Source organism: Hemicordylus capensis, chromosome 4, assembly GCF_027244095.1.
Source record: "Hemicordylus capensis ecotype Gifberg chromosome 4, rHemCap1.1.pri, whole genome shotgun sequence".
NCBI classification, from domain to species: Eukaryota; Metazoa; Chordata; class Lepidosauria; order Squamata; family Cordylidae; genus Hemicordylus; species Hemicordylus capensis.
The window spans coordinates 176,330,646-176,354,244 of NC_069660.1; the positions used below are offsets into that span (position 1 = coordinate 176,330,646).

Genomic DNA, 23,599 nt, shown 5'->3' on the forward strand with positions numbered 1-23,599 from the left:
GACGTAAAACATAAAGTCTTGAAGAAATAAAGTGGTGTGTCATCTTCTGGATGTAGTTGAGATGTAAATGAGCTTCAGCTCAATACCTATTTTTGTGTCCTCTGAAAGGAGTATTTGATACTAGATTATTTGTTACTTTCTTCTTTGTATTTTCAAATTGAGAGCATTTAATTAACGTCCTCGCTTTTTCCTAACGGGGTGTAATTTATCTTTTTTCAGTTCTTTGAGTAACAGTTACACTTTTTCCCCTGTTAGCAGCATGAATTAAATTACTAGCAATCAAGCAGTAATAGAAAATAAAGCATAGTAAACAATCATGTGGTTTTGGAATGGCTTTAGAGTGGTGTATAATTTTGTTAAAGCACTTCCATGGCTTGCTTATACTTACTTATGTGGCTCCTTCTTAGAAACTGACATTTAGATGCCTATGTTATGATACCTGTGTGTGTGTGCACACAATTACAGTGTGATAATGCCTTTCACTATGTAGGAATACTCATGCATATATATTGTATTTTTTTATCCTATAACATTCTTAAAATTTCTGATTATGAAATCCTGATTTCCAGAGAACAAGGATAATTTGCTAGTAAGAGCTGTAAAACCAGCACCTATATCTGAATTTCAGGAGGTGGGGCTGGAAAATAATCTCCTTTTAACAAATTATTGTTAAAATCCCATTTTCCCAAGGTAGTTGCTGTTTGAGGGAATAATAATTTGAGGGAATAATATTTGGTGCCTCAAAATTCAAAGTAGCTTTTAGCAATTATTTGGTCAGAAGCAGATTGTGTAATCATTTCCCTAGATTTTGCCCTTCAGCAACTTTAATGGAAGAATAATCAGGCCTTTAATTTCAAAATCTCATTTTGTATGTCTTGTATAGAAGAACAGGCATATGTATAAATATCACAAGCATTTTAAAAAAAATGTTCTGGAGGGCATGGTTTGCATTATAATATGAGCTAGCAGTTTCTAGCATATCTGAAATGATTCCCATACAATGCAAAATCCGTATCACTGAAATTATTTTCTGAAAATTCATATGCATGGCAGATAGATTTTTGGGAATTATTTACTGCACCATATGATTTTGTGCCCTCAGTCTCTTGAGAGAATACATTTCATGGTACAGTATGAAGTATTTGTTATTAATAAATAAATGCTGTGCATTTTAGATTTCTGAATAACTCGGAAATAAAATGCCCTTTTGAACCAAATTGGTTAGTAATACTTAATGCTTTACACTTGACATCCATCTTAGAAAGATGTTTACAAGCACAATGCAGGAATAAAGTGTGAAAGAATGGGAAATGGCACAGGTGCTTATTTGCAATTGGGACCTAGTGAAATTTCTTAGAGGTTGCTGTCTAAGGATTCCACTTATTGTAGTCACTTCTTGCGCTTTATTGCTTTTACAAGTGGTCTTGAAACCCAGTACTTGAAAATAAACATAACCGTCTAGTACCACTGTGGTACTTTTAATTCCCCCCCCCCCCCGCAATGTTTAGTCACTGAGCTGATGAGTGACCTCGAAAAATACCCTGATGGACCTAAATAAAAAAAATGGCTTCCTCTGATGTCCTACAGACAATAATTATGATGTGCTAGTTAAGCCCAAACTACAGCTGAGGGATTTTACTTTAAAGCAGAGGCTTGGGCGCAAAAATGCATTTATAGCTCTTTGTCTGGCACCTCATTATGCGTGGGCCTGATTCATTAAGTAATTGGTTTGCAGTTGTTTACATGAGTATTAAGGCTTTCTATTCAGCAGTCTTTGAGAGATACATTGTGCAAATGTTGCATGTTATGAATGCAGAATGAGGGGCAGCGGACAAGTCCTATTGGCTAAACACTGCACTCTGTTGAAAAGCAAGAGAAAGAGATTGGGTGCTGCTTTGCATAGCAATGACTTTCTTAATAAGCTTTACAGATTAATACACACCAGATATAAAAGATGCAAAGAGATACTCTTAGCACATTTATCCATGCTCATTTCACTATTATGGCACTGGAGATGGGAAGAATTGAGTGCTTTCATATTCGTTCTTTTTTCCAGTGCAACTTCAGTGCATGAGACTTAATAGAATCCAATGTTTATTGTATTATAAATCATGGGGGAAGTAGGCAGACCTGCAACAGTTTATTATTAAAGATTCTTTCAATGTAAATCTTTTTGCACCATTGTGTGTCCTACAGCAAAATCATTTTGTGGTTGAGTGGGGATGAAAGGCATAATGTACGAAGGAGTGAGCCTTAATAGGGAGCTGCTCTCCGATTGAAGGCCACTTGTTCTCTTTTGTTCGGAGGTGCATGCCACAGCTTCCTCTTTCTTCACCAGCAAATATTACCCGCTTGTCCTTTCGCTTAAAATCATTTTCTCGCAAGATTTCTACAGTTCAATATAAATATGCTTCAACGAGGAGATTAACTTTTTTTATTTCAAGTTTTTACTATATTCTCAGAGGCAACAAAGTGTGTTTAAAATAAAGAAAATTATTTGGAGAGAAGGATATCATTAGCTGTGCTTAATCGCCAAACCAACAGCCCCTAGGCAATGTGTGTGGCATTTTGTAGTTCTGTAGCAATACAATCAGCCAGTGGAGGTCAGTAGCATTTTATTGTTGCAATTTTGGCTAGATGTAATGTCTTTTTCTTAGGTGTCTTTGCTTTGCTAGATTTCAAAATTATTGAAGGTTAAAGCTATATTGGAAACCAAAATGCAGATACATTAATCGTACATTGTGTACAATTAATGTGCATTGTTGACTTTAGGCTGGATTCCAGAAGTAAGCTGTCTTCAATTTTGTTGCTTAAGCAGAAGGTAATTTTCAAAATGTTTTGTTCACTTGAGTAAATCGCTGGTTATCAGTGATGGTTGTCTGTGTTAATTACTTCAAATTGTAATGTTTAAGGCATCTATTGATGAACGTGCCTCTAATAAGTGCCTTAGCTGAGTCTTTGCAGACAGTCACAATGGCCATTGGGGGTCACTGTTTCTTTGCTAAATTACAGCAGCTTTAATTCTTAGCCTTGCTTCAAACCAAATTAATTTACATGTAATTTGCATTATATAATAATATAAATTATTTAATGTAATCATTGTGGTTCCTTATTCCATTTTTCTGTCCTAATTGTTAGGGTTTGTGGAAAAGAGACCACATTTTTTAATATAAATAAAGTATACCACAAAGCTTAGGAATGTGACTATTAAAAGTATTATCTTTCTGTATTGCATAATTGTATAATTTTTTTCAGGGGGCGGGGCAGGGGACAGACATTTATTCCTGAATAATTTTAAAGATTATTTCCCCCTCTTACTAATTCAAATTATAATGTAAAATTCAAATGTTCCCATCTTTGGGGCTTTCTTACTGCAGCTCCATGCCCACAAGCCCCAAAGTTCCTTTATTTAGTTCCTTCCTTCCTTCCAAACATATGAACAGCCCAGCTGAATCAGACCCAAGATCTATCTAGTCCAGCATCCTGTTTCACACAGTGACCCACTAGATGCCTCTGGGAAGCCTATAGGCAAGAACTGAGGGCATGCCCTCTCTCCTGTTATTGCTCCCTTGCAACTGGTATTTAGAGGTATTTGCCTCTTAGGTTGGAGGTGGCCTATAGCCAAAAGACTAGTATCCATTGATAGACTTGTCTGCCATGAATTTCTTTAAGCACTTCTTAAAGCCATCCAGGGTGGTAGCTGTCACCACATCTTGTGGCAGAGAATTCCATAGGTTAATTATGTGTTGTGTGAAAAAATACTTCCTTTTATTGGACCAAAATTTATTGGCAGTCAGTTTTATGAAATGACCCCTGTTTCTAGCATTATGGCGGGGGTGGGGTGGTCTTTTTTAGACAAGCTGTCCATCACAACCCCAAGATCTCTCTCCTGGTCAGTCATCAACAGCTCAGACCCCATCAGCGTATATGTGAAGTTGGAGAGTTTTGCTCCAATATGCATCACTTTACATTTGCTGACACTGAACTGCATTATGCATTGTGTGAAAAAGTACTTCCTTTTGTTGGTCCTAAATTTCCTGGCAATCAGTTTCAAAGGATGACCCCTGGTTCTTGTGTTATGACACAGAGAGAAAAAATTCTCTCTATCCACTCCACACTATACTTCATTAAAAGCCCCAGGAATTGTAGCCTTACCTTTTAAGGAAGGTGTTCTAGGCCGCTGATCATCTTGGTTGTCCTCTTCTGCGCCTTCTCTGGTTTTATAATGTCCCTTTTGAGGTATGGTGACCACAGTGCTCCAAATGTGGCTGCACAATAGATTTGTATAAGGGCATTATGATATTAGCAGCTTTATTTTCAATCCCCTTCCTAATGATCCAAAGCATGGAATTGGCCTTTTTCATAGCTGCCGCACATTGAGTTGACAGTTTCATAGAGCTGTCCACTACACCCCCAACCCCAAGACCTCTCTCCTGGTCAGTCACCAATAGCTCAGACCCAATTGGCATATATGTGAAGTTAGGGGTTTTGTGCCCCAATATGCATCACTTTATACTTGCTGACACTGATCCGCATTTGCCATTTTGTTGCCCACTCCCCTAGTATGGAGAGATCTTTTTGGAACTCCTTGCAATCTCTTTTGGATTTCACTACCCTAAATAGTTTATTGTCATCTGCAAATTGGGCCACCTTGCTGCTTACCCCACCTTCTAGATCATTTATGAATAAATTAAAAAGCACTGGTCCTAGTACAGATCCCTGAAGGACACTACTTCTTACTCCCCTCCAATTAGAAAATTGTTCCATTTTTACCTACACTCTATTTCCTATCCTACCAATCCACACATGGACCTGTCCCTTATCCCATGACTGCTAGGTTTCCTCAAGAGTCTTTGATGAGCAACTTTTTCGAAAGCTTTTTGGAAATCCAAGTATACTGTGTCGACTGGATCACTCTTATCCACATGACTGTTGATACTCACAAAGAAGTCCAAAAGGTTGGTGAGGTAAGATTTACCTTTGTAGAAGCCATGCTGGTTCTACTTCAGCAGGGCCTGTTCTTCTATGTGCTTAACAACTTGATCCTTAAGAATGCTTTCAATCAATTTGCCCGGACGAGACATTAAGCTTACTGGCCTGTAATTTCCTGGATCCCTTTTTGAAAATCGGCGTTACATTGACTACTTTCCAATCCTCCAGTACGGAGCCTGATTGTAGGAACAAGTTATATATTTTTGCAAGGAAGTCAGCAATTTATCATTTGAGTTCTTTAAGGACTCTCAGGTGGATGCCATCTGACCCTCGCGATTTGTTAATTTTTAATTTTTCCAGACAGTTTAAAACGTTATCTCTCATCATCTCTATCTGACTCAGTTATTCAGCCTCTGTCCCTGAGAACCTCAGTTCAGTCGCAGGTATACAATGTTCAGTATCCTCTGCCATGAAGACAGATGCAAAAAACTCATTCAGCTTCTCTGCAATCTCCATATCCTCCTTAATAATCCCTTTCACTCCCTCATCATCTTAATGGTCCAACTACCTCCCCGGCAGGTTTCCTGCTTTTTTAAGCAGGACACTTATTTAAAGAAGTTTTGCTGCTTGTCATTCCCCTTGATGCCTTTAGCTAAATGTTCCTCTTATCCCTTATTGTCTCCTTGCATTTCTTTTGCCAGAGTTTGTATTTCTTTCTGTTCTCTTCATTTGGGCAGGCATTCTAATATCTGAAGGAAGTCATCTTCCCCTTTATAGCTTCTTCGACATTACTTTGTTAGCCATACTGGCATCCTCCCAGACTTGGTGGTACCTTTCCTCCTTTTGGGTATACATTCAAACTGGGCTTCTATTATTGTGGTTTTAAATAAACTCCATGCATTCTGGAGTGAAGTGATTCTCCTGATTTTTCCTTTCAGTTTTCTTTTCACCAAACTCCTCATTTTAGAGAAGTTTCCTCTTCTGAAATTCAAAGTGTCTGTGTTAGACTTGCTTGGCGATTCTCTCCTCACATACATGCTTAATTTGATCACATTATGATCACTGTTCCTTAAAGGTTCCACAACACTGACACTGACATCTCGTACTAGGTCCTGTACATCACTCAGGATTAAGTCCAAGGTCACCTTCTCTCCAGATGCTTCCATGACCAGCTGTTCTAGGGCATAGTCATTCAGCGTATCTAGAAATTTGGCATCTCTGTCAATAACCGCATGTGAATTTGCCTAGTTTATGTGTGGGTAATTGAAGCCACCCATTATTACAGGTACTGGTTTGACCTTTAAAGCCCTTAATGGTTTGGGCCCTGGATATCTGATGGACCACCTTTTATATTTTTAGCTTAATATTTTAATTGTGTAATTTTTATAGTCTATTAAATTTTTTTGTGTGAACCACCTTGGGATTGTTTTAATGAACAATAAATTATTACAGCTCTGTCTCTCTTTGATGCCTCCCTGACTTGCTTCTCCAACTCCCAGTCACTCAGCCTTTTGATCCAGAGGACAGTAGGACATTCCTAGTAGCACATTCCTTTTCAGGCCTTGTATTGTCACTAGGGATGTGCACAAACTGGTTTGGCGCTCCTATTCTGGAGCGCCGAAATGGTTCGGAAATCTGGTATTTAAGCCAGTTCGAAGGTGGGAGGACCTTTAAAGGGCAGGGAGGGTACCTTTACCTGCTCCACTGCTTCCTCCCCACCAGTGCTCTTCCCGGAGTGTGGGAGGGTGCCCTTATCTTCCTGAAACGACACTGACCAGGGCTGCAGGGAGGTATGCTGCAGCCCTGCTGCAACACTTTTGGGGAGAGCACCAGCGATGGAAAAGAGGCGGGGCAGGTAAGGGCACCCTCCCTTCTCCTTAAAGGCCCCCACCTCCACCTCCTGGGAGTGCATGAAACAGTTTGTGCATATCCCAAATTGTCACCCATAGTGTTTCTTTGGAACACTCTGGTTTCCTAGGTTTTCTAGCTTGTTAGATTCTATCCCATCTTTAACAATGCTACTCCACCCATTTTTACAGTGTGACTCAACCCCCCAATTCATCCCTCCCTGTCTTTACTATAGAGTTTATAACCAGGAAAAACAGTGTCCCACAGTTTCTCACTGTTCCACCATGTTTCTGTTATGCCCACTATATCTATGTTTTCATTAGCAACCAGCAGGGGTGTATCTAGGGTGGGGCAGGCAGGGCACGTGCCCCGGGCGCCACTTGAAGGGGGCGCCATTTCTTAAAATTAATTAAAAAAAAAAAAAAAAAGCCTGCCAAAAACAAAATGGCCACCGTGCATGCTCAAATGGCCTCTGTGAGGCCCTAGGCCATACCAGGCCTCACAGAGGCCACTTGAGCATGCATGGTGGCCATTTTGTTTTCAGCTGCCATTTTAAAAAAGATTTTTAAAAAATGGCCACTGCACATGCTCAAATGGTTCCTGTGAGGCCCTAGAGGCCAGCAGGGGGGAGGAGGGGACCTTTGCAGACCCCAGCCATGGCCTTTAGGAAGCCCCCCAAAGGGGCTACAGGTAATTTTTTTTAAATATATATATATAACATAAGTCACTGTACACATATTCAGATATGTGACTTGTATGTGACCTTCAGACTTGCATTTTTCAGCGGATATTATGGTAAAGTTATCTGAAAGATGGGTGTCAGATGTTTGGACAGGCGGCGCAATTTCAATGCTTGCCCTAGGCGCTATTTTCCCTAGATACGCCTCTGGCAACCAAGCAATCCATCTCACCCATCTTAGCTTGGAAACTTCTGGCATTGGCATATAAGCACCTATACAGTGCAATTCTTTCTTATGGCCAATTCATCTTTTTGACCAGCTAGCACATCCACCTGTCTGCACTTTACCTGGTTCTATTATGTTCCCTTATGTTTTATCTGAAGCACTGACACCCTTGCACCGTAAGGAGCCCATCTCTTTTATACAGGCTTGTCTTGTCCCAAAATGTATTCCTGCGCCTAACAAATCTAAACTCCTTCTCCTGGCACCACTGCCTTATCCACACATTGAGATCCCTCAGCTCCACCTGTCTCACTGGCCCTGCACGTGGAACAGGTAGCATTTCTGAGAATGCTATCTTCGAGGTCCTGGACCTCAATATGCTGCCTACAGTCTAAATTTGGCTTCCAGGACCTCCTGACTGCATTTCCCAACATGGTTGGTGCTGACATGCACCACGACAGCTGACTCCTCCCCTCCCTGCCTGTCTAGATGCAGTGTGGCATCTGCAGCCTTTGCACCAGAGAGGCAAGTTACCTTGAGGTCTACATGTGGGTCACAGACCCATCTTTATACTCCTAATGATCGAATTGCCAACTACTTGGAGGCTCCCACCTCCTGGAGGAATATCTCCTGTGTAAGGGGATATGAGTTCATCATTCATGGAAAGGTTTCCTTCTAAGGGGTCCCTTCTTCTGTACCTCCCTTAATTTCTGTGCCTCTCTTCCTTTTGATTGATTGATTGATTAATTGCCATCAAGTTAGTGTTGACTCTTAGCAACCACATAGATAGATTACCTCCAGGATGGTCTGTCTTCAACATAGCCTTTAAGATCTCTCAGTGGTGCATTCATTGCTGTCGTAATCGAGTCCATCCACCTTGCTGCTGGTCGTTGTCTTCTTCTCTTTCCTTCAACTTTCCCCAGCGTTATAGACTTCTCAAGGAAGCTGGGTCTTTGCATAATGTGTCCAAAGTCTGATAGTTTGAGCCTGGTCATTTGTGCCTCGAGTGAAAGTTCTGGATTGATTTGTTCTATGATCTATTTGTTTTCCTGGCTGTCCATGGTATCCTCAAATGTCTTCTCCAGCGCCAGAGTTCAAAAGCATCAGTACTTTTTCTGTCTTGCTTCTTCAAAGTCCAACTTTCACATCCATAGAGTGTCACGGGAAAAACAATCGTCCAAACAATTCTAATCTTTGTAGGTGTAGACATATCACAGCATCTAAATATCCTTTCCAAGGCCTTCATTGCAACCCTACCAAGTGCTATTTCTTGACTGCTGGATCCTTTACTGTTGATGGTTGATCCTAAAAGGCAGAAGATGTCCGCCACTTCCATGTCTTCATTATCAGTTCTGAGGCTGGTTGCTGTACCCGTTATGATTAGTTCAGATGTCTTTACATTTAGTCGTAGTCCCATTTTTTCACTGTGCTCCTTGAGCAGAATAAACACTTTGTAGTTATGCAGAACAAGATAAATGTATACAGGTGGTTCTGTTCTGCACTTATCTGCTGAATGTCAACATTTCTAGGATATGCACAGGCTTAGGTATACTGGAGTCAGGCTCTTTACTAAGTCATAGATAGCTCATGAAACTCACTGGGTGACTCTGGGCCAGTCATCTCTCAGCTTAACCTATCTCACGGGGTTGTTGCGGGGGGATAAAAATAACCAGCATCTGGTCTCCTTGGAGGAAGAGTAGGATATACATGTAAAACTAAATAAAAATGAAATGAAACTTAATCCAGATAAAACAGAAAGTACTGTTAGAAAGTAAGTTGTTCTACATATAGATTGTGCAGCTGCATCACATGGGGCTGCACTCCTCTTTAAGGTGCAGGTTTGCAGTTTTAGGTTATTCCCTGATCTTGTACTACTTTGGGATAACCAGGTGATGAGACTCGAGGTGGATGGACTCGATTACAACAGCAATGAATGCACCACTGAGAGACCTTAAAGGCCATGTTGAAGACAGATCACCCTGGAGATAATCTATCTATGTGGTTGCTAAGAGTTGACAACAACTTGACGGCACTTATTCAGTCAATCAACCCCATAATTGCATAGTTCATTGAACACCCTTGTTGCATCAACAAATGTTCATGAGATCCACAGATAAGATTCATGTGATGAAAGTTGATAATTATGATAAGAGTGACTCTCCTGTCATCTTTGGAAATGATAAAAGTTTTAGCCAAAGCATAGGAAACAAAGTTATTGAAATTTTAGCATTGTATCTTGATAGCACAGTACATCTCCTACCATACAACTGAGATTGATCACTGACTCATTTCCCAGCAGAACGGATACCTTGTGGAAATCTTGTGTTTCAGATGTTACTGTAATCCAAGTTGGATGGAGGACTCCTAAGCTGATAGTGAGACTAAGTAACTTTAGATAGAGAATTCTGTTCCTTTTACTACTTTATGTAGAAATAGGCAAAGGTCTCTGTCCCTGTGCAGGCTGTTTCACATATTATGTAGCAGCAAACTCAGGTGTACATTCAACATGGAGATGTTGGCAGTTCCATGTAGTGATGTGCCCGGATCGGTCTGGAGGCCATTCTACAGGCCTCTGGACCGGTCCGGACAGGGGCGGTTTGGGGTTCAGATGGATTGGGGTGGGGGGTTCCTTTAAGGGTGGGGGAGGGTTTACTTACCCCTCCCACCACTTTCCCTCTTCCGGTGCGCATATTCTCATTAGTAATTGGGGCGGCAGGATATCTCCCAGCTGCCCCTTTCCCCGCTTGGCTGCACGTCGCGCACACGCTTCACGTCTCCGCGACGTGCACGCATGTGTGTGGCTGCACGCGCGTGCACGTCACGGAGATGTGAAGCACGCAACATGCGCACGCGCAAATGTCTTCTTGAAGCGTTTTGAAGCCAAGTGGGGAAAGGGGCAGCCGGGAGGTATCCTGCCGCCCCAATTACTAATGAGAATACACGTGCTGGAGGGGGGAAATGGCGGGAGGGGTAAGTAAACCCTCCCCTGCCCTTAAAGGAACCCCCCACCCCAGTGCTGGACCGCAGCTCCGCGGTTCCGTGCACACTCCTAGTTCCATATCTCTGAGAAGTGTATCTGTTACACACTCTCTCAAGCATCTGTTTCAAATCCAAGCTTCATGTTTTTAGGGGCATTGTGGGACTAAGCTTATGACTGCCGGAGAGCCCACAGGTCAGGTGATGTACCCATCCCCCCTGGAATCCAGAGGCAAGGCCTGGGCACCACCCTCTCCTCACCAGTACATAAGAAGGCCAACAAGATGTGCAATGGTGGCAGAGCTGGAAAAAGCTGGGTACCTGCTACAACAGGAGATAGCCAAGAGATTATGTGGAGTGAGAGCAAAGCCTTCCCTGAGGCTGGAAGAAGAGCAGAGACCGTCCACCTGAGATATGGGAGGCCTGACAGACATGTGGCGGGGAACAGGGTGAGAGAACAAGCATCCTACTGGGTGTTGAAGGGCTAGGGAGGGGTGATGATAACCACCACCAGGAACTTTGTACAAGCCCAATAAATTGTGTTGGTGAGCATCAAGAATACCTGTCTGTTCCTATTGGGTCCTAAGGACTTCCTTGCGGGAGGGAGGAAATTGCATCAAGCAGTGTGCACTCTGTCTTTGTCCTGGACTGGTACACACTGCTTCTTGCGGTCTCTGGCAGCATGTGCTGCTTCCAGTTTTGCCTCGTCTCTCACTGGCACTGCTGTGCTCCCCTTCCAGGACTCAAGCTTGCCTGCTTTTGGTGCTGGGACAAGTGTGCAGCTTTGAGGCACAGGGGCTAGCAAAACTGCACATACCTAGAAGGTGAGGGGGGAAGAGCAGCGGCATCAACACCAGTCTCTGACCTGGAGGGTGGAGCCAAGGTAGAGAGGTGAGCCAGGACAGAGAACAAGGGGGGTGAACCAGTACAGAACGTAGGAGAAGCAGAAGAAATGAGGATGAGCCAGGAGTACCTTCTATCAGCTTCGACTAATATGCCAGCTGCGACCATTTTTTGAGATAAATGACCTCAGAACAGTGGTACATACGCTGGTAATCTCCAGACTGGATTACTGCAATGTGCTCTATGTGGGGCTGCCTTTGTAGTCCAGAAATTACAGCTGGTTCATCATGTGGCAGCCAGATTGGTCTCTGGGTCATCTAGGAAGACCATATTACTCCTGTATTGAAAGAGCTGCACTGGCTGCCAGTAAGTTTCTGGGCAAAATACAAGGTGCTGGTTATAACCTATAAACCAACCCTAAAATGGCTTGGACCCTGGGTATTTAAGAGAACGTCTTCTTCGTCATGAACCCCAGTGCCTACTGAGATCATCCAGAGAGGTCCAGCTACATTTGCCACTGGCTTGTCTGGTGGCTACTCGGGGATGGGCCTTCTCCGCTGCTGCCCTGAAGCTTTGGAATGTGCTTCCTGCTGAAATAAGAGCCTCTCCATCTTTAACAATTTTTTAAAAAAATCTTTAAAGATGCATCTCTTCAAACAGGCCTTTAATTTTTAATAGTTTTAGCATTGTTTTAAAACATTTTTTTTTAATTTTAAATTGTTGTAATGTTTTAACTTCTTTGTTGTCATTTATTTTAACTAATGTTTTAATTTTTTCTGTTATTTATTTTGTTTTGTTGTAAACCACCCAGAGACATAAGTTTGTGGTGGTATAAAATATGTTAAACAAATAATAAATAAATACAAGTATCAATTCTGAGGCTGGTTGTCATTAGTTTAGTCTTCTTTACATTTAGTCATCGTCCCATTTTTTCACTGTGCTCCTTGACTTTCATCACTAGAGCTTTCAAATCATCTGCATTCTCAGCTATTAGAGTGGTGTCATCAGCGTAGCGCAGGTTATTGATGTTTCTTCCTCCAACTTTAAAACCATGCTCATCTTCTTCCAATCCAGCTTCTCTCAGTATATGTTCAGCATATAAGCTGAATAAAGAAGGAGAAAGCAGACAGCCTTGTCTTACTCCTTTGCCGATCTGGAACCAGTCTGTTTTACCATGTTCTGTCTGGACTGTGTGGCTTCCTGTCCTGTGTATAGGTTTCTCATGAGAACAATGAGATGTTCTGGGATGCCCATTTTCCTAAGGAGCATCTGATCAGATATGATGTCATTTATGGGGAGCGGAAAAACCGACAAACAAACCATGTAACTAATCCTACAAATAGGGATCCTGTTGAATTGCCACCTACTAAAGAGTTACCCACAAAAGAGACACTGGGCAACATCCAGCTTGGCATCATGCAAATCAATGAGAAAAGTTAGTCTGGATGTTAACCATTAATTCTTTTTTAAACTACCCTTCCCAACAAAGTGTGCAAGCAGTTTACAAAGTGAATAATTCAAACTTTAATAATATCAATTTAAAATACAATTTAAAAAAAACCAAACACATGCTGCTTAAAATCAATGGTTGACATTCAATGCAGGCTAACACAGACAGTTCTCTGTCTTAAGTGTATCTTCTGAAAATCTAGAATACCTGCAGTGCTGTGGAATGCACTGCTGTTTCACTGGAGTACCAAACAACCACTCAAGTAGCAGAATTATGCCTTTTTTGTTGTTGAAGTAGCTTAAGAAGTGAGGCTTCTGCAGTACCATGTATACGATACTATTTATATATTATCTCTTTCACCCCTCTTTCACTTTTTCTCTAGTGGCTTGCTGGATAAATAGTCTTCCTTGCTTTTCTCTCCAGGGTTAGAGCAAAGCTCTTTCCGCTACCCCTAAAGGAACTTCTTTGAATATCTGAGTATTGAATTATTTATGTTGCAGAAATTACAATGATCTCATTTAGAAGGTTTGGTTCTTATCTGCTTCGCCCCGACCCTGGTCCAGCAAGGAGGCTGCTTTGTACAATGCAGCATCAGACATCCTGAAGTGATGACATTGATTGGCACTGGATGGCTTTGGGTTTACCTAAAAGTGGAAAGAGGGGGCAGGAAGTGAGATGGGAAGCAAGAAGTGTGACAGTCAGATGGTGGCTTTTTAAAAAGTCACAAGCTTGTTTTAGGTGAGATTGGGCTGATGCTGTGGAAGAGGCAGCCTGTAGAAGAAGGAAGGGGCTGAGGCTTGGGTAACCAACCATGCTTTCCACTTGTGAGAAAGCAACAGGAGGCAACTGCCCTCAATTGGATGCTGAAGAATTAGAGGAAAGAACAGTGAAGTTTCTTCTTGAGATGATGTGGGAAGAAGAGAGAACCTGGTATGGGATTTGGAGTAGCAATGTGCTCACTAGCCTGGTCCTTTGGAGAACTTGGGGAATGGAAAATGGAGGTATGCACCTCTCCTCTTTGTCATAATATCATACTTTTAATATATTGAATATATCGGTGTTTTATTTTACTGTATGCATCTAAGTTATTCTGCCCCTGCCCCCCATTTTTGTGCAAATAGATGCGCATCTTTTCATACTGACCGCTGACCCATAAACCTATTTAAGTCAGAGTGCTTGATTTTAAAGTCAGTTTCATCCAGTATAAATGAGGTTAGTGATATAAATATTAGCGGAATTAAAACAGCTTCAGTTAAAATAATGACCTTTAGTTTCTGGAGTGGACTGTAAAATACTTAAAGATTGCTATGAGAGTTCTGGTGATACTGTGCCATCTTGATGTGAATCTCTTCACATTTTTACCCATGAACCATGCAGTCATTTAATAACAAAAGTGGCATTTCTTTGCAATTTTTTCTAGCAAATCTGTAGAGATCTTGATATAATGCTAATAATGGGTTATTTCACTTGAATATTTTCATTTATAATAACATAAGGTTGCTATCAATTTAAAATCTAACTAATATATGAATTTCTGGATCCCCAGCCCACAAACACTGAGGGAATTAAACTCTCATTTGTCATTATTTAGTGCTTCTGTCCAATTTGCTTTCCAAATTATAACAATGAAGCAATTACAAATCTAAGCTGAGGAAAGAAATCTTCTCTGTTGACAATGACTTTGGGCTATTTATCTATCAGCACAAGAACAGTGCCTGATTCCAATTGGCAGGAGGATAATTATATCCCATGTAACAAAATGAATATTTTAATATTTTCATAGGGCCATAAACAGTTATGGAAAAGTAATGGAGAAGTGGTTGGGAGGAATAGGGTTGACTCCTAAATATATATTTCAGTTCTCACCAAAAAATGATTACAAGTTGGCATTTTTTGTTTTGCTGAAATCTGCTCATATGCAGTGGAGATCAAGACTTGAAATTCCTACTTGGCCATGCCCCTCAGGCAGAAGCCTGTTTGTTGTGTTTTATTTTGTAACATAACCTTCTAAGAAACCCTAGCCTGAGCCCTTTTATCCACCCAGGGCTCTGTAGAAATCTCTGTACCCTATAAAGGTGCTTTTAAAGGTTCCTGGCAACTGGGGGTGCTTTTTGAATTATCTTTGCAACTGGGTAAGCAAGATTTTAAAGTGTACCACTCCAACTATCAACTGGAGTGCTCTTTTTGAATTATTCTTGAAAGTATGGTGTGTTTCTTTTTTTTAATCTTATCTGTAACTGAAGCTGAGAGAAAGCGAGCCCCAGACTGAAGCAGTCTGTAGTATTTTGAATAAAGGTTATTTTTCTTTTTGGTCCTTTACAATTTTAATCAGCCTTTTTGAGTGGATTTACAACTCAGGAAAGGTGGGGCGGTTGGAAAAGTGTCTTACTCTGGTGCAAACATGCCTCAAGTTTGATTGCTCAGCAGCACACTACCAAGTTTCTCTCCTCACGCGTAGGCTACATGTGGAGTGCGGCCCCTTCGGCAGGCAGGGAAGAGCCGCTCCTGGTTGAGCGCAGCAAACGAAGCCCAGCCTAAGTAGCTCCTGAAGGGGCCGTGCGGCCCCCGCTTGGGAGCTAAACTAGCCTCCCTGCGTCTGACGTCAGACACGGGGGGCGTGTCGGGGCCGCTCTTGCGGCCCCTGATTGGTCAGCGGCCCGGGTTCTTTGAACCCATTGGCCCAATGGTGGCTCCGCCCCTGGAGTGTATATTGTGAGGTTGCCTGTGATGATGTGCAACTTTACCTTTTGGTTCTGTCACTCTCCATTCGTTTTACTTCATTATGACTTGGCCAGCATATATGACACCTACCCCCTACCCCTGCCGTTTTGATTGGTGCCTATGAACCAGAGGCATAGCAAGGTTGAAGTGCACTCTGGAACAAAAAGTGAAAATGGGCCCCTGCCCGCCCCCCCCACTTAATCTTCAAAGAGGTGCAAGAGATGGTGGGTTGCCCTTGTTCAATTGTAGCTACATCTCTGCTTTTAACATGCCCTATACTGTCAGCCCATTAGTTCATGTAGCTCTGTGCTCTCCCAGTCCTATCTGGAGATTCCATGAATTAAACTTTGGACATTCTGCACGTGAGACTTGTGCTGTACTAATGGGCTGTGACCCACCCCTTCCCAAAGAGTTCCTTAGCCATGTGTGCTTATACTCTCCAGCATTTGTTCCCTGGTAAGTCCTTCAGAAATAGCTATGGTAAACCATCCACTTTACAGTCATCAGCATATTGATTCATTTGGACTTCTGCAGATTTGATGGGAGCAAATGTTCCAGAGATACTCCATGCAACAAGCTGAAATGTTGATGCTTTCTAAGAAAATTGCCAAAACTCCACATTCAAATAAAAGGAAGACCACAACTGAGTGCAGCTCTGATATGAATGCACTGTGTTTGCATTCTAGAAATGCCAGGATTAAAAATATGATGTCCAGCCCTATGATTGTCCTTGTGACTAGCTGCACAGCAGACTTTGAGGGAAAGGAAAAATTGCCCCCTGCATGCAGCCACATCCTCACTGTGACTTGAGTACTGGGTGGCAAGGTATTCTTTGGTTTGGACATGCTATTTTCAGATTTCAATTATTAATGTACAAAACAGAGTCATCTTGGGATTTCAGTTGTTGGATTCAGAGGGGGAAGAATGAGCCAGTAGGATCTTGAGTTGGGGACTCTGGCAGCAGAACTCTGGTGTCTTCCTCTCTGCAATACCATGGTAGCTTGCCAAAGATGGGGGCTCTTGACCTGCTCTATGCTGTGCCATCTGCAGCCCCCATTTGTAGAAGGTGGTAATTCAAACTATCTTCTATCTCCAATGCTGGTCAGAATTGTGGTTAAGCACAGAAGGAACTCCTGAGGATGGTCATCAGAATATTTAATAAAAATCTGCCTAACTAGATGCAGTAAACTATTTTGGAAAACATGATTTGAATCTTAGGTGGCTCCATGCACCTGTGCAGCAGCACTCCATGTGCATGTCCCAGACTTCAAATAAAAAGGGGTTAAAAACCACATAGATATATTTCCCCATTGAAAGAGGGCTCATTAACTAACATCTCAGGAAAAGCAGTGATGGGGCAGATCATTGTGTCCAAGCAACATAGATGGAGGTACAGCAACAGTTACTGTATGTAGTCTCTAGTGCACAACTTGCCAGTCTCTTAAAAACAGCTAACGATTCAGCTATGACAGACCAACCCTTAAAGAGCAGGCCTGCTACTAAGTGTCCCTAATGCAAATGGGCCACTATCTGGGAGACTGCTTTGAAAAAGCTGTGATACAATTTGCAGTGGGAAAAACGAAGAACAACCATTATTTGGCGAGACTCCAAGGGCCAAATTCTTTTCCCCAGCATTTTCTCCTATGGAAGAAAGAAAAGTACCCATTCAAAGCTAGATCTGTAAGGAGGAGCAGCAGGGAGAGGAGATGCTTAACACTTGCCCTGCCAGTCACTAGTCAAGCAGCCCCTCACCTCCACTAGTTTTCCACCCGAGATTCCAATCTCCTGCAGGTGTTTTTCATAGGGAAAAGGAATACACAGCTACACATAATATGTAGCTTGACCCTAAATAACTGAACTTATGTTTATCAAATGTCAGATTGTTAATTTTGGAGAAGTACCAGTTTTCCCCCCCATGTTTATTAATTAGCAGAAAGTCTGTATATGTACTTTTATATTTTACTAGTTTCTTGTGAACAAGCAATGTTTGAATTGTATCTCACTTCATAAGTCTCACATTCAGTATGTAGTAAACCTGCTCAGGAGAAGTAGTTCTACAATACTGTTCTATAAATTTGAATTTGCCTTCTTCCATGTTCTGTCTAGATTCTTTTTATAGAGAGATTATTTACCTTTAATTATGAAGCTACACAGTGCCAGATCATGATCTTGATTGGATTTCTGGCTTCTAAATGTAAACATTGCCTGTCAGGAGCCTTTCTCACCTGTTTTCTCCTTCAACTAACATTTTAATGTGCCTGTGCATTTTATTAAAATCTATGGCCCCTCCCTCTCCAGAGAGCTTTGTGTGAAACAGTGGGCTCTGCACACATGGCTGTCCATGCAGGTAAAAGTGTTGTGTGACCTACAGACCAGATACAGATCACTTCAGTGAAGAACTCACCTTAAGGCCCTATTCCCTCAGCCTTGGCACCCTTTCCTATCAGCAAATTATTTTGTGATAAATAACTGACTAAGGCAGTGGGCATAATATTGTACAAGGCTGTTACAAGGATTACTGAATGTCATCCTTAAATTAGCCCTTAAAGGTATGAAATGCTGTAGTCCAAACACTCAAAGTGTTAATAATAAAACAGTATTTTTATAATTACTAAAATTAGTCATAAACTAAACATTTAAACATAAAATTTCAAAAATATTTAGCATAAACCTGATCAAATGATATACCTTAGGAGATTTTTTATTCACACAAGAAGTCCCACTAAAGTAAAAGGTTTCCCCCTTCCCACAACATAGTAACAGCTTTATTCTTGCTTGTACATGCTCTCCTCATGTAAAAAGGCCTTTAAAAGAACATGAGAATTGGCCTGTGTGGAAGTCAGGCTATTTCAATTTGCCTTTTAAGGTTCTTTAAAATGTGCCCCATAGAAGTGCTATTGAGAGACCAATATTTTATGGACCCTGATTCAGACCAATATGTACTGTGATTTTAAAGCTGAGGGGCAGCATCAGAATAGTTAGTCTAAACACCATTGAAATCAGTTAGACAAGCTAGCAACGATGAACTTAAGTTCCATTAATTTGAATGGGAGTTAGTCATGATTAACCAGTGTTTGCAGACTGATATACTCTTGAAGCAGTTTTGGTGTCCTGACCAAAATGTTTCATATTTGTCTTTGAGCAGTCTTTGTCAGAGAATATCCTCGTTCCTTTATTAGATCTCTCATACTAAAATAGGTTGGAGGTCCATTTTCCAGTGCTTTATAACAAGACTCTTAACAGAATAGTTAATTCTCTTACATCATGGCTCCTTGTGAGGTTATTTTGCAGCAGCGGCAACACAATACACATGCAATACACAAAAGATCAAAATGATTCCAGTTTGTTTGGCAGATTCAAAAGGGCCTGTGATGCTCTAGACATAAGAGCATTAATTTAGCGGAACAGAATTGTGACTGCATTTGCATCAAGGTAGATCAAAGGGAGCCGAAAGCCTGCAATAGTTACAGGGGTGAGGCAATGGGAACTCAAATGTTGGGTTCTGTCAATACTTATTCAACCAGGGAATAAGGATATTTAAGCACATGGGGAGAGGAATTGAGTTTTCTTCTAACAGGTTTTAGCAGGGATGTGCCGTAGTGAATCGGAAGCCAAATCGTTGCACAATCCCTTTAAAATTGACGGCTTTCCCAGCCCCTTTAACATCGAGAAGAGCAGGTCCATCCCTGCTGCTCTTCCACTCACCGTCATTGCTGTACTGCTGGCGCTCTCTTCAGCTATCCCACACACATGAGCAGCACTCTCCTCCAGCTACCCCCATGTGGCACTGACATGCAAATGGCCCCTGTGCATGCATGGCAGCCATTTGCATGGTCAGCATAGTTGCTATGGACCAGCATAGTTGCTGACCTCAAGCATGCATGGAGGCCATTTGCATGCCGGTGCCGCACAGGGGCAGCTGGGGGAGTGTAGCAATGGCAGTGAGTAGAGGAGGAACAAGGATGGACCTGCTATCCTCCACGTTAAAACGGCTGGTAAAGCCCTTGATTGTAAAGGGATTGTGCCACGATTCAGCTTCTGAATCATGTTTCAAGCACATTAGGACCTAGGCTGTTAACTTAGCTCAGGTGTGTTCAGTCAGGAAATTTAGGGATATAATTTAGCAGCTAAGAGTAATTCTCAACACTCTTTTACAGTACTGGTGGAGCTGATCTTCAGAGTTACTGTTTTGTACAAATTAAAGGAAGTTCTTATGAAATATACATCTAATATTTGCAGGCTTATGCTTCCAACTGTTGCTGGAGTGAAGATATTACATTTTAATACTGCTCACAGTGGGTCCTTCTCCCATAGTATAGTTCACAACTTGCCTTGCACACATATATTCCGCATGTCACATGCTGATTCAGAAGTTAGTCTTGCCACTTCTCTTGTTCTTCGGAAAGGCTGTCCACTTTTTTAAAAAGACGTTCCAAATACTGTATATATTGTCATATTGACAACAGTGTATATTGTTATCCTTCTTCACATTATAAAGAACCACAAAAAGGGTTGAACAATTGCATGGAGATTGGAATGGGAAAGTATGTTGGTAGTGTCACAAGTACTAGCCAATAAGCAAGCATCCTTCACAGCTTTATTTTCCCTGCTTGAATTTGAACTGTGCTGTAAACTTACAGAAATTGTCTTACAACTCACATGGTGAGGATGCTTTCAAGCTAGCCCACTGATTTTATAAATGTTAAATCTGTTCTCTTACGCCATGTGATCTGTTTCATAACTGTGTCAAAATACATCTGAGTACAGTTGCAGGAATATTGATGTATGAGATTGTCAATACATTTTTAAATTAATATTTTCTTTTATAGGGAGGCAAACCAGATGGCAATGGTAACTACAACAACAAAATCCAAAGGTGAGTACAAATGATGGTATGATAGGAGTAGTTAGGGTTGCCAAGACCTTTTCCTCTGACAAGGCTTATGAGAACATATTGCTTGATCAAGCCAAGGGTTCATCTAGTCCAGCTTCCAAGCTCCAGCAATGACCACCCAGATACTTCTGAGAAGCCCACAAGCAGGGCCTAAAGGCAATAGCCTCCCCCAATTCTAGTATTTGGAGAGAAACTTCCTTGGTATCTGATTTCATCTAGCTGCTGTGGCTAATAGCTTTTGGCAAAAGTATACTCTTTCACATGATGCACAATTCACTTGTGGAAGTCATTGCCACAAGATGACATTAGCGGGGATGGCTAGACATAAATTATGCATCATGTGAAGAAGTTATCTCTCTCTCTCTGGGTTGTTTTTTGTTTGTTTGTTTGTTTGTTTGTTGTTTTTTTGTCTGTCCTGAATGTAGTGTCATAGGGTGACTCTGGGTTCTAATATCATAAAAGAGGGAGGGGAAAGTGCTTTCTCCACACTGTGCATAACTGCATAAACATATCATATCTCCCCTTGTTTTTTCTTTATAAATTAGAAACCCTCAAACACTTTAGCCTTTTCTCCATAGAGAAAGTGTTCCAATCTGGGGGTGGCTGGCCAATGAGGCAAGGTGAGGCAATGGCCTCAAGTAGCACCTGCACCTTGGGCAAATTGTAGGCATCTTGCCCCCCATCCCGTCTTGCCACCCACCATCATTTCCCAGTCAGCTAGCACAGTTGCTGGATGGGTTCCTTTATTTCTGACACACTTGAAGCGAGTGAGAGAGAAAAGAACCCGTCCAGCCACCTAGCCCTGCGCTGGCTGGCTGGCTGACAAATGGTGACAGGTGGCAAGGCAGGGAGTGGCGAGCAGTAAGGCAGGTGAGGTGACAACCTTGGGCAGTGGATTGGAGGCAGGATGCCTGCAACTTGCCATAGGCGATGATGGGACAGGAAAACCTTAATAACTTTTGAGCTGCTGCTCGAAACATCACCAAACAGACCTCCTTCCTAGACAAGAGGGCATAGTCATTTTCACCAAAATGTGAAAGAAATATATAAAATGCCTGGATAGCGCTTGGGTCCATGTGTTAATTTTGCTTTGAAATTAGGCACATTTTATAAACTTCATCAAGTAGATTGTGCATGCCAGGTTTCAAGTTATTACCTCAACAAATGTCATAATTATTTATTATTTATTCGATTTCTATACCACCCTTCCAAAAATGGTTCAGGGCGGTTTACGCAGAGAAATAATAAATAAATAAGATGGATCCTTGTCCCCAAAGGGCTCACAATCTAAAAAGAAACATAAGATAGACACCAGCAACAGTCACTGGAGGTACTGTGCTGGCGGTGGATAGGGCCAATTACTCTCCCCCTGCTAAATAAAGAGAATCACCACATTAAAAGGTTTCTCTTTGCCAAGTTAGCAGGGACATATTTATTAGCAATACAATCTTGAAGCTTATAATGGTGGAAGCCTTTTTTGCTACTTGCCTTAACTAAAGGGGCACTCCCTTATCCCTTTAATCTGAACCAGAGAAGAACAAGAGAGGGTTTGAATTGACCCAATAAAAACACACCACATTCATATCCATAACTAGATAATGACAAAGCTCAGTGACATCACTAATTGTAAGTACACAAGTACCTATTTTCACCTGTGAAATTTTGGAGTTATCGTATTGCTTCTTCTAATTTTTGTGGTATGACCTAATTGTGGTCTGTTAGAAACTGTATAAATATCTTAAATAATATTAATCAGTGATGGAGAAGATAAATATTTAGTCTCTCCCCCCCCCCCCGCCCCTCATTCCCTTACTATCCAGCCTTCTGGGGTGATTCTGATGACAGCAACTCCGATATTGAAGCAGCTTTGCGTCCTCAAGTGCATAGCTCACATGAAGATGAATTTGATGACTTCTATGAGGTCAAGGTTACACATACGTACACAATGCAAAATGCCTACATTTCCTAAGGAAACGCAGCTTCAGGATGGGGCATTTTGGAGAAGAGGAGCCACTAGTGTGTATATGTATACCTCACTGGTCACTCATAAAGCAAACTGAAGGCAGGCGTATAATTAAGTGTATCCTCTCCTCTGCTTCTTTTCTGCTCCTGATTGTTCCACTGGAAGAGGCTTTTCTTTTTCTGCAAGGACCACCAGGCTACTGTTACACATGTTTACATGTAAGATGTCATTTAATATTAATTTAAGTAGAAATTAGGATATGGGGATAAATTATATTGTTTCAGAAATCAAACTTGCATATATGGGCCCAGCCTAGTAGTCTATAATCCACAACATTTTATCTTGTACAATTGCTTTTGTTGTCATGCCTTTTCTTTAATAAACCACATCCTTGACAACTTATTTGAATAAACTCCTATTTGTGTCATATTTTTAAAATACTTCATCCTGTGTACTGTTTTAATTAATATTTTGGAATTTGTTATTAGCAAATCTAGTAGAACCTTGTCAGTCTGAAAAGGACAGGAGTGCTTTCTTTGCTTCTTGCAGGCTACCCATTGAATTGTAAGAGCTGTGTGAGGACCTGAGAGCATCTAGGCCAAACTTTGCACCAAGGCAAGACTTTCCATCACCAAGTATTCTAACGGGAAGTCTGACATGTCTAAGTAATACGACTGGGTCTCCTTTAGAAGGAACCATGGTATAGTATGGGAAATGTGCCCAAGTACAATATATAGTAATATAGGCCTACATATTTGTGACCCACTGAGCTGAATGCAGTCCACTAGATGTTCTCTGTAGCTTGCCTAGTGCCCCTAGGCAGGCTTTAACCTCTGCTGCCTTTTGTAGTTTCAGGCAGAGAGTAAAAACAGGCTGACTGTCATACATAGTTGACAAATTGCATTTGACCTAATGGGTCACAAGCTGTGGAATCTACGTTTATTAAAATACAGCAAAATCACAAGCCAGTCAGACCCAAGGAAGAAATTCCTGCCCAGTTTTTGGGATTCTTAAATTACTCCTCTCTTCCCTCTTATTTAATTGAGGAAACTACAAACTGGTCTAAGATT

The 23,599-nt window shown here is 41.5% G+C and overlaps 1 protein-coding gene across 5 annotated transcripts in view; it reads left to right on the forward strand.

Annotated features, from left to right (window-relative positions):
* The window catches only part of KIZ (kizuna centrosomal protein), a 112,062-nt gene extending 89,090 nt beyond the window's left edge, over positions 1-22,972 (forward strand). For all 5 annotated transcript variants that reach the window (XM_053245809.1, XM_053245805.1, XM_053245806.1 and 2 more), the window contains 2 exons: positions 20,502-20,548; positions 22,387-22,972. In XM_053245809.1, coding sequence (XP_053101784.1) covers positions 20,502-20,548; positions 22,387-22,535 — 196 coding nt within the window. In that variant the 3' untranslated portion in view covers positions 22,536-22,972. The remainder of the gene's footprint in view (positions 1-20,501; positions 20,549-22,386) is intronic.
* The last annotated feature ends 627 nt before the right edge of the window (positions 22,973-23,599 follow it).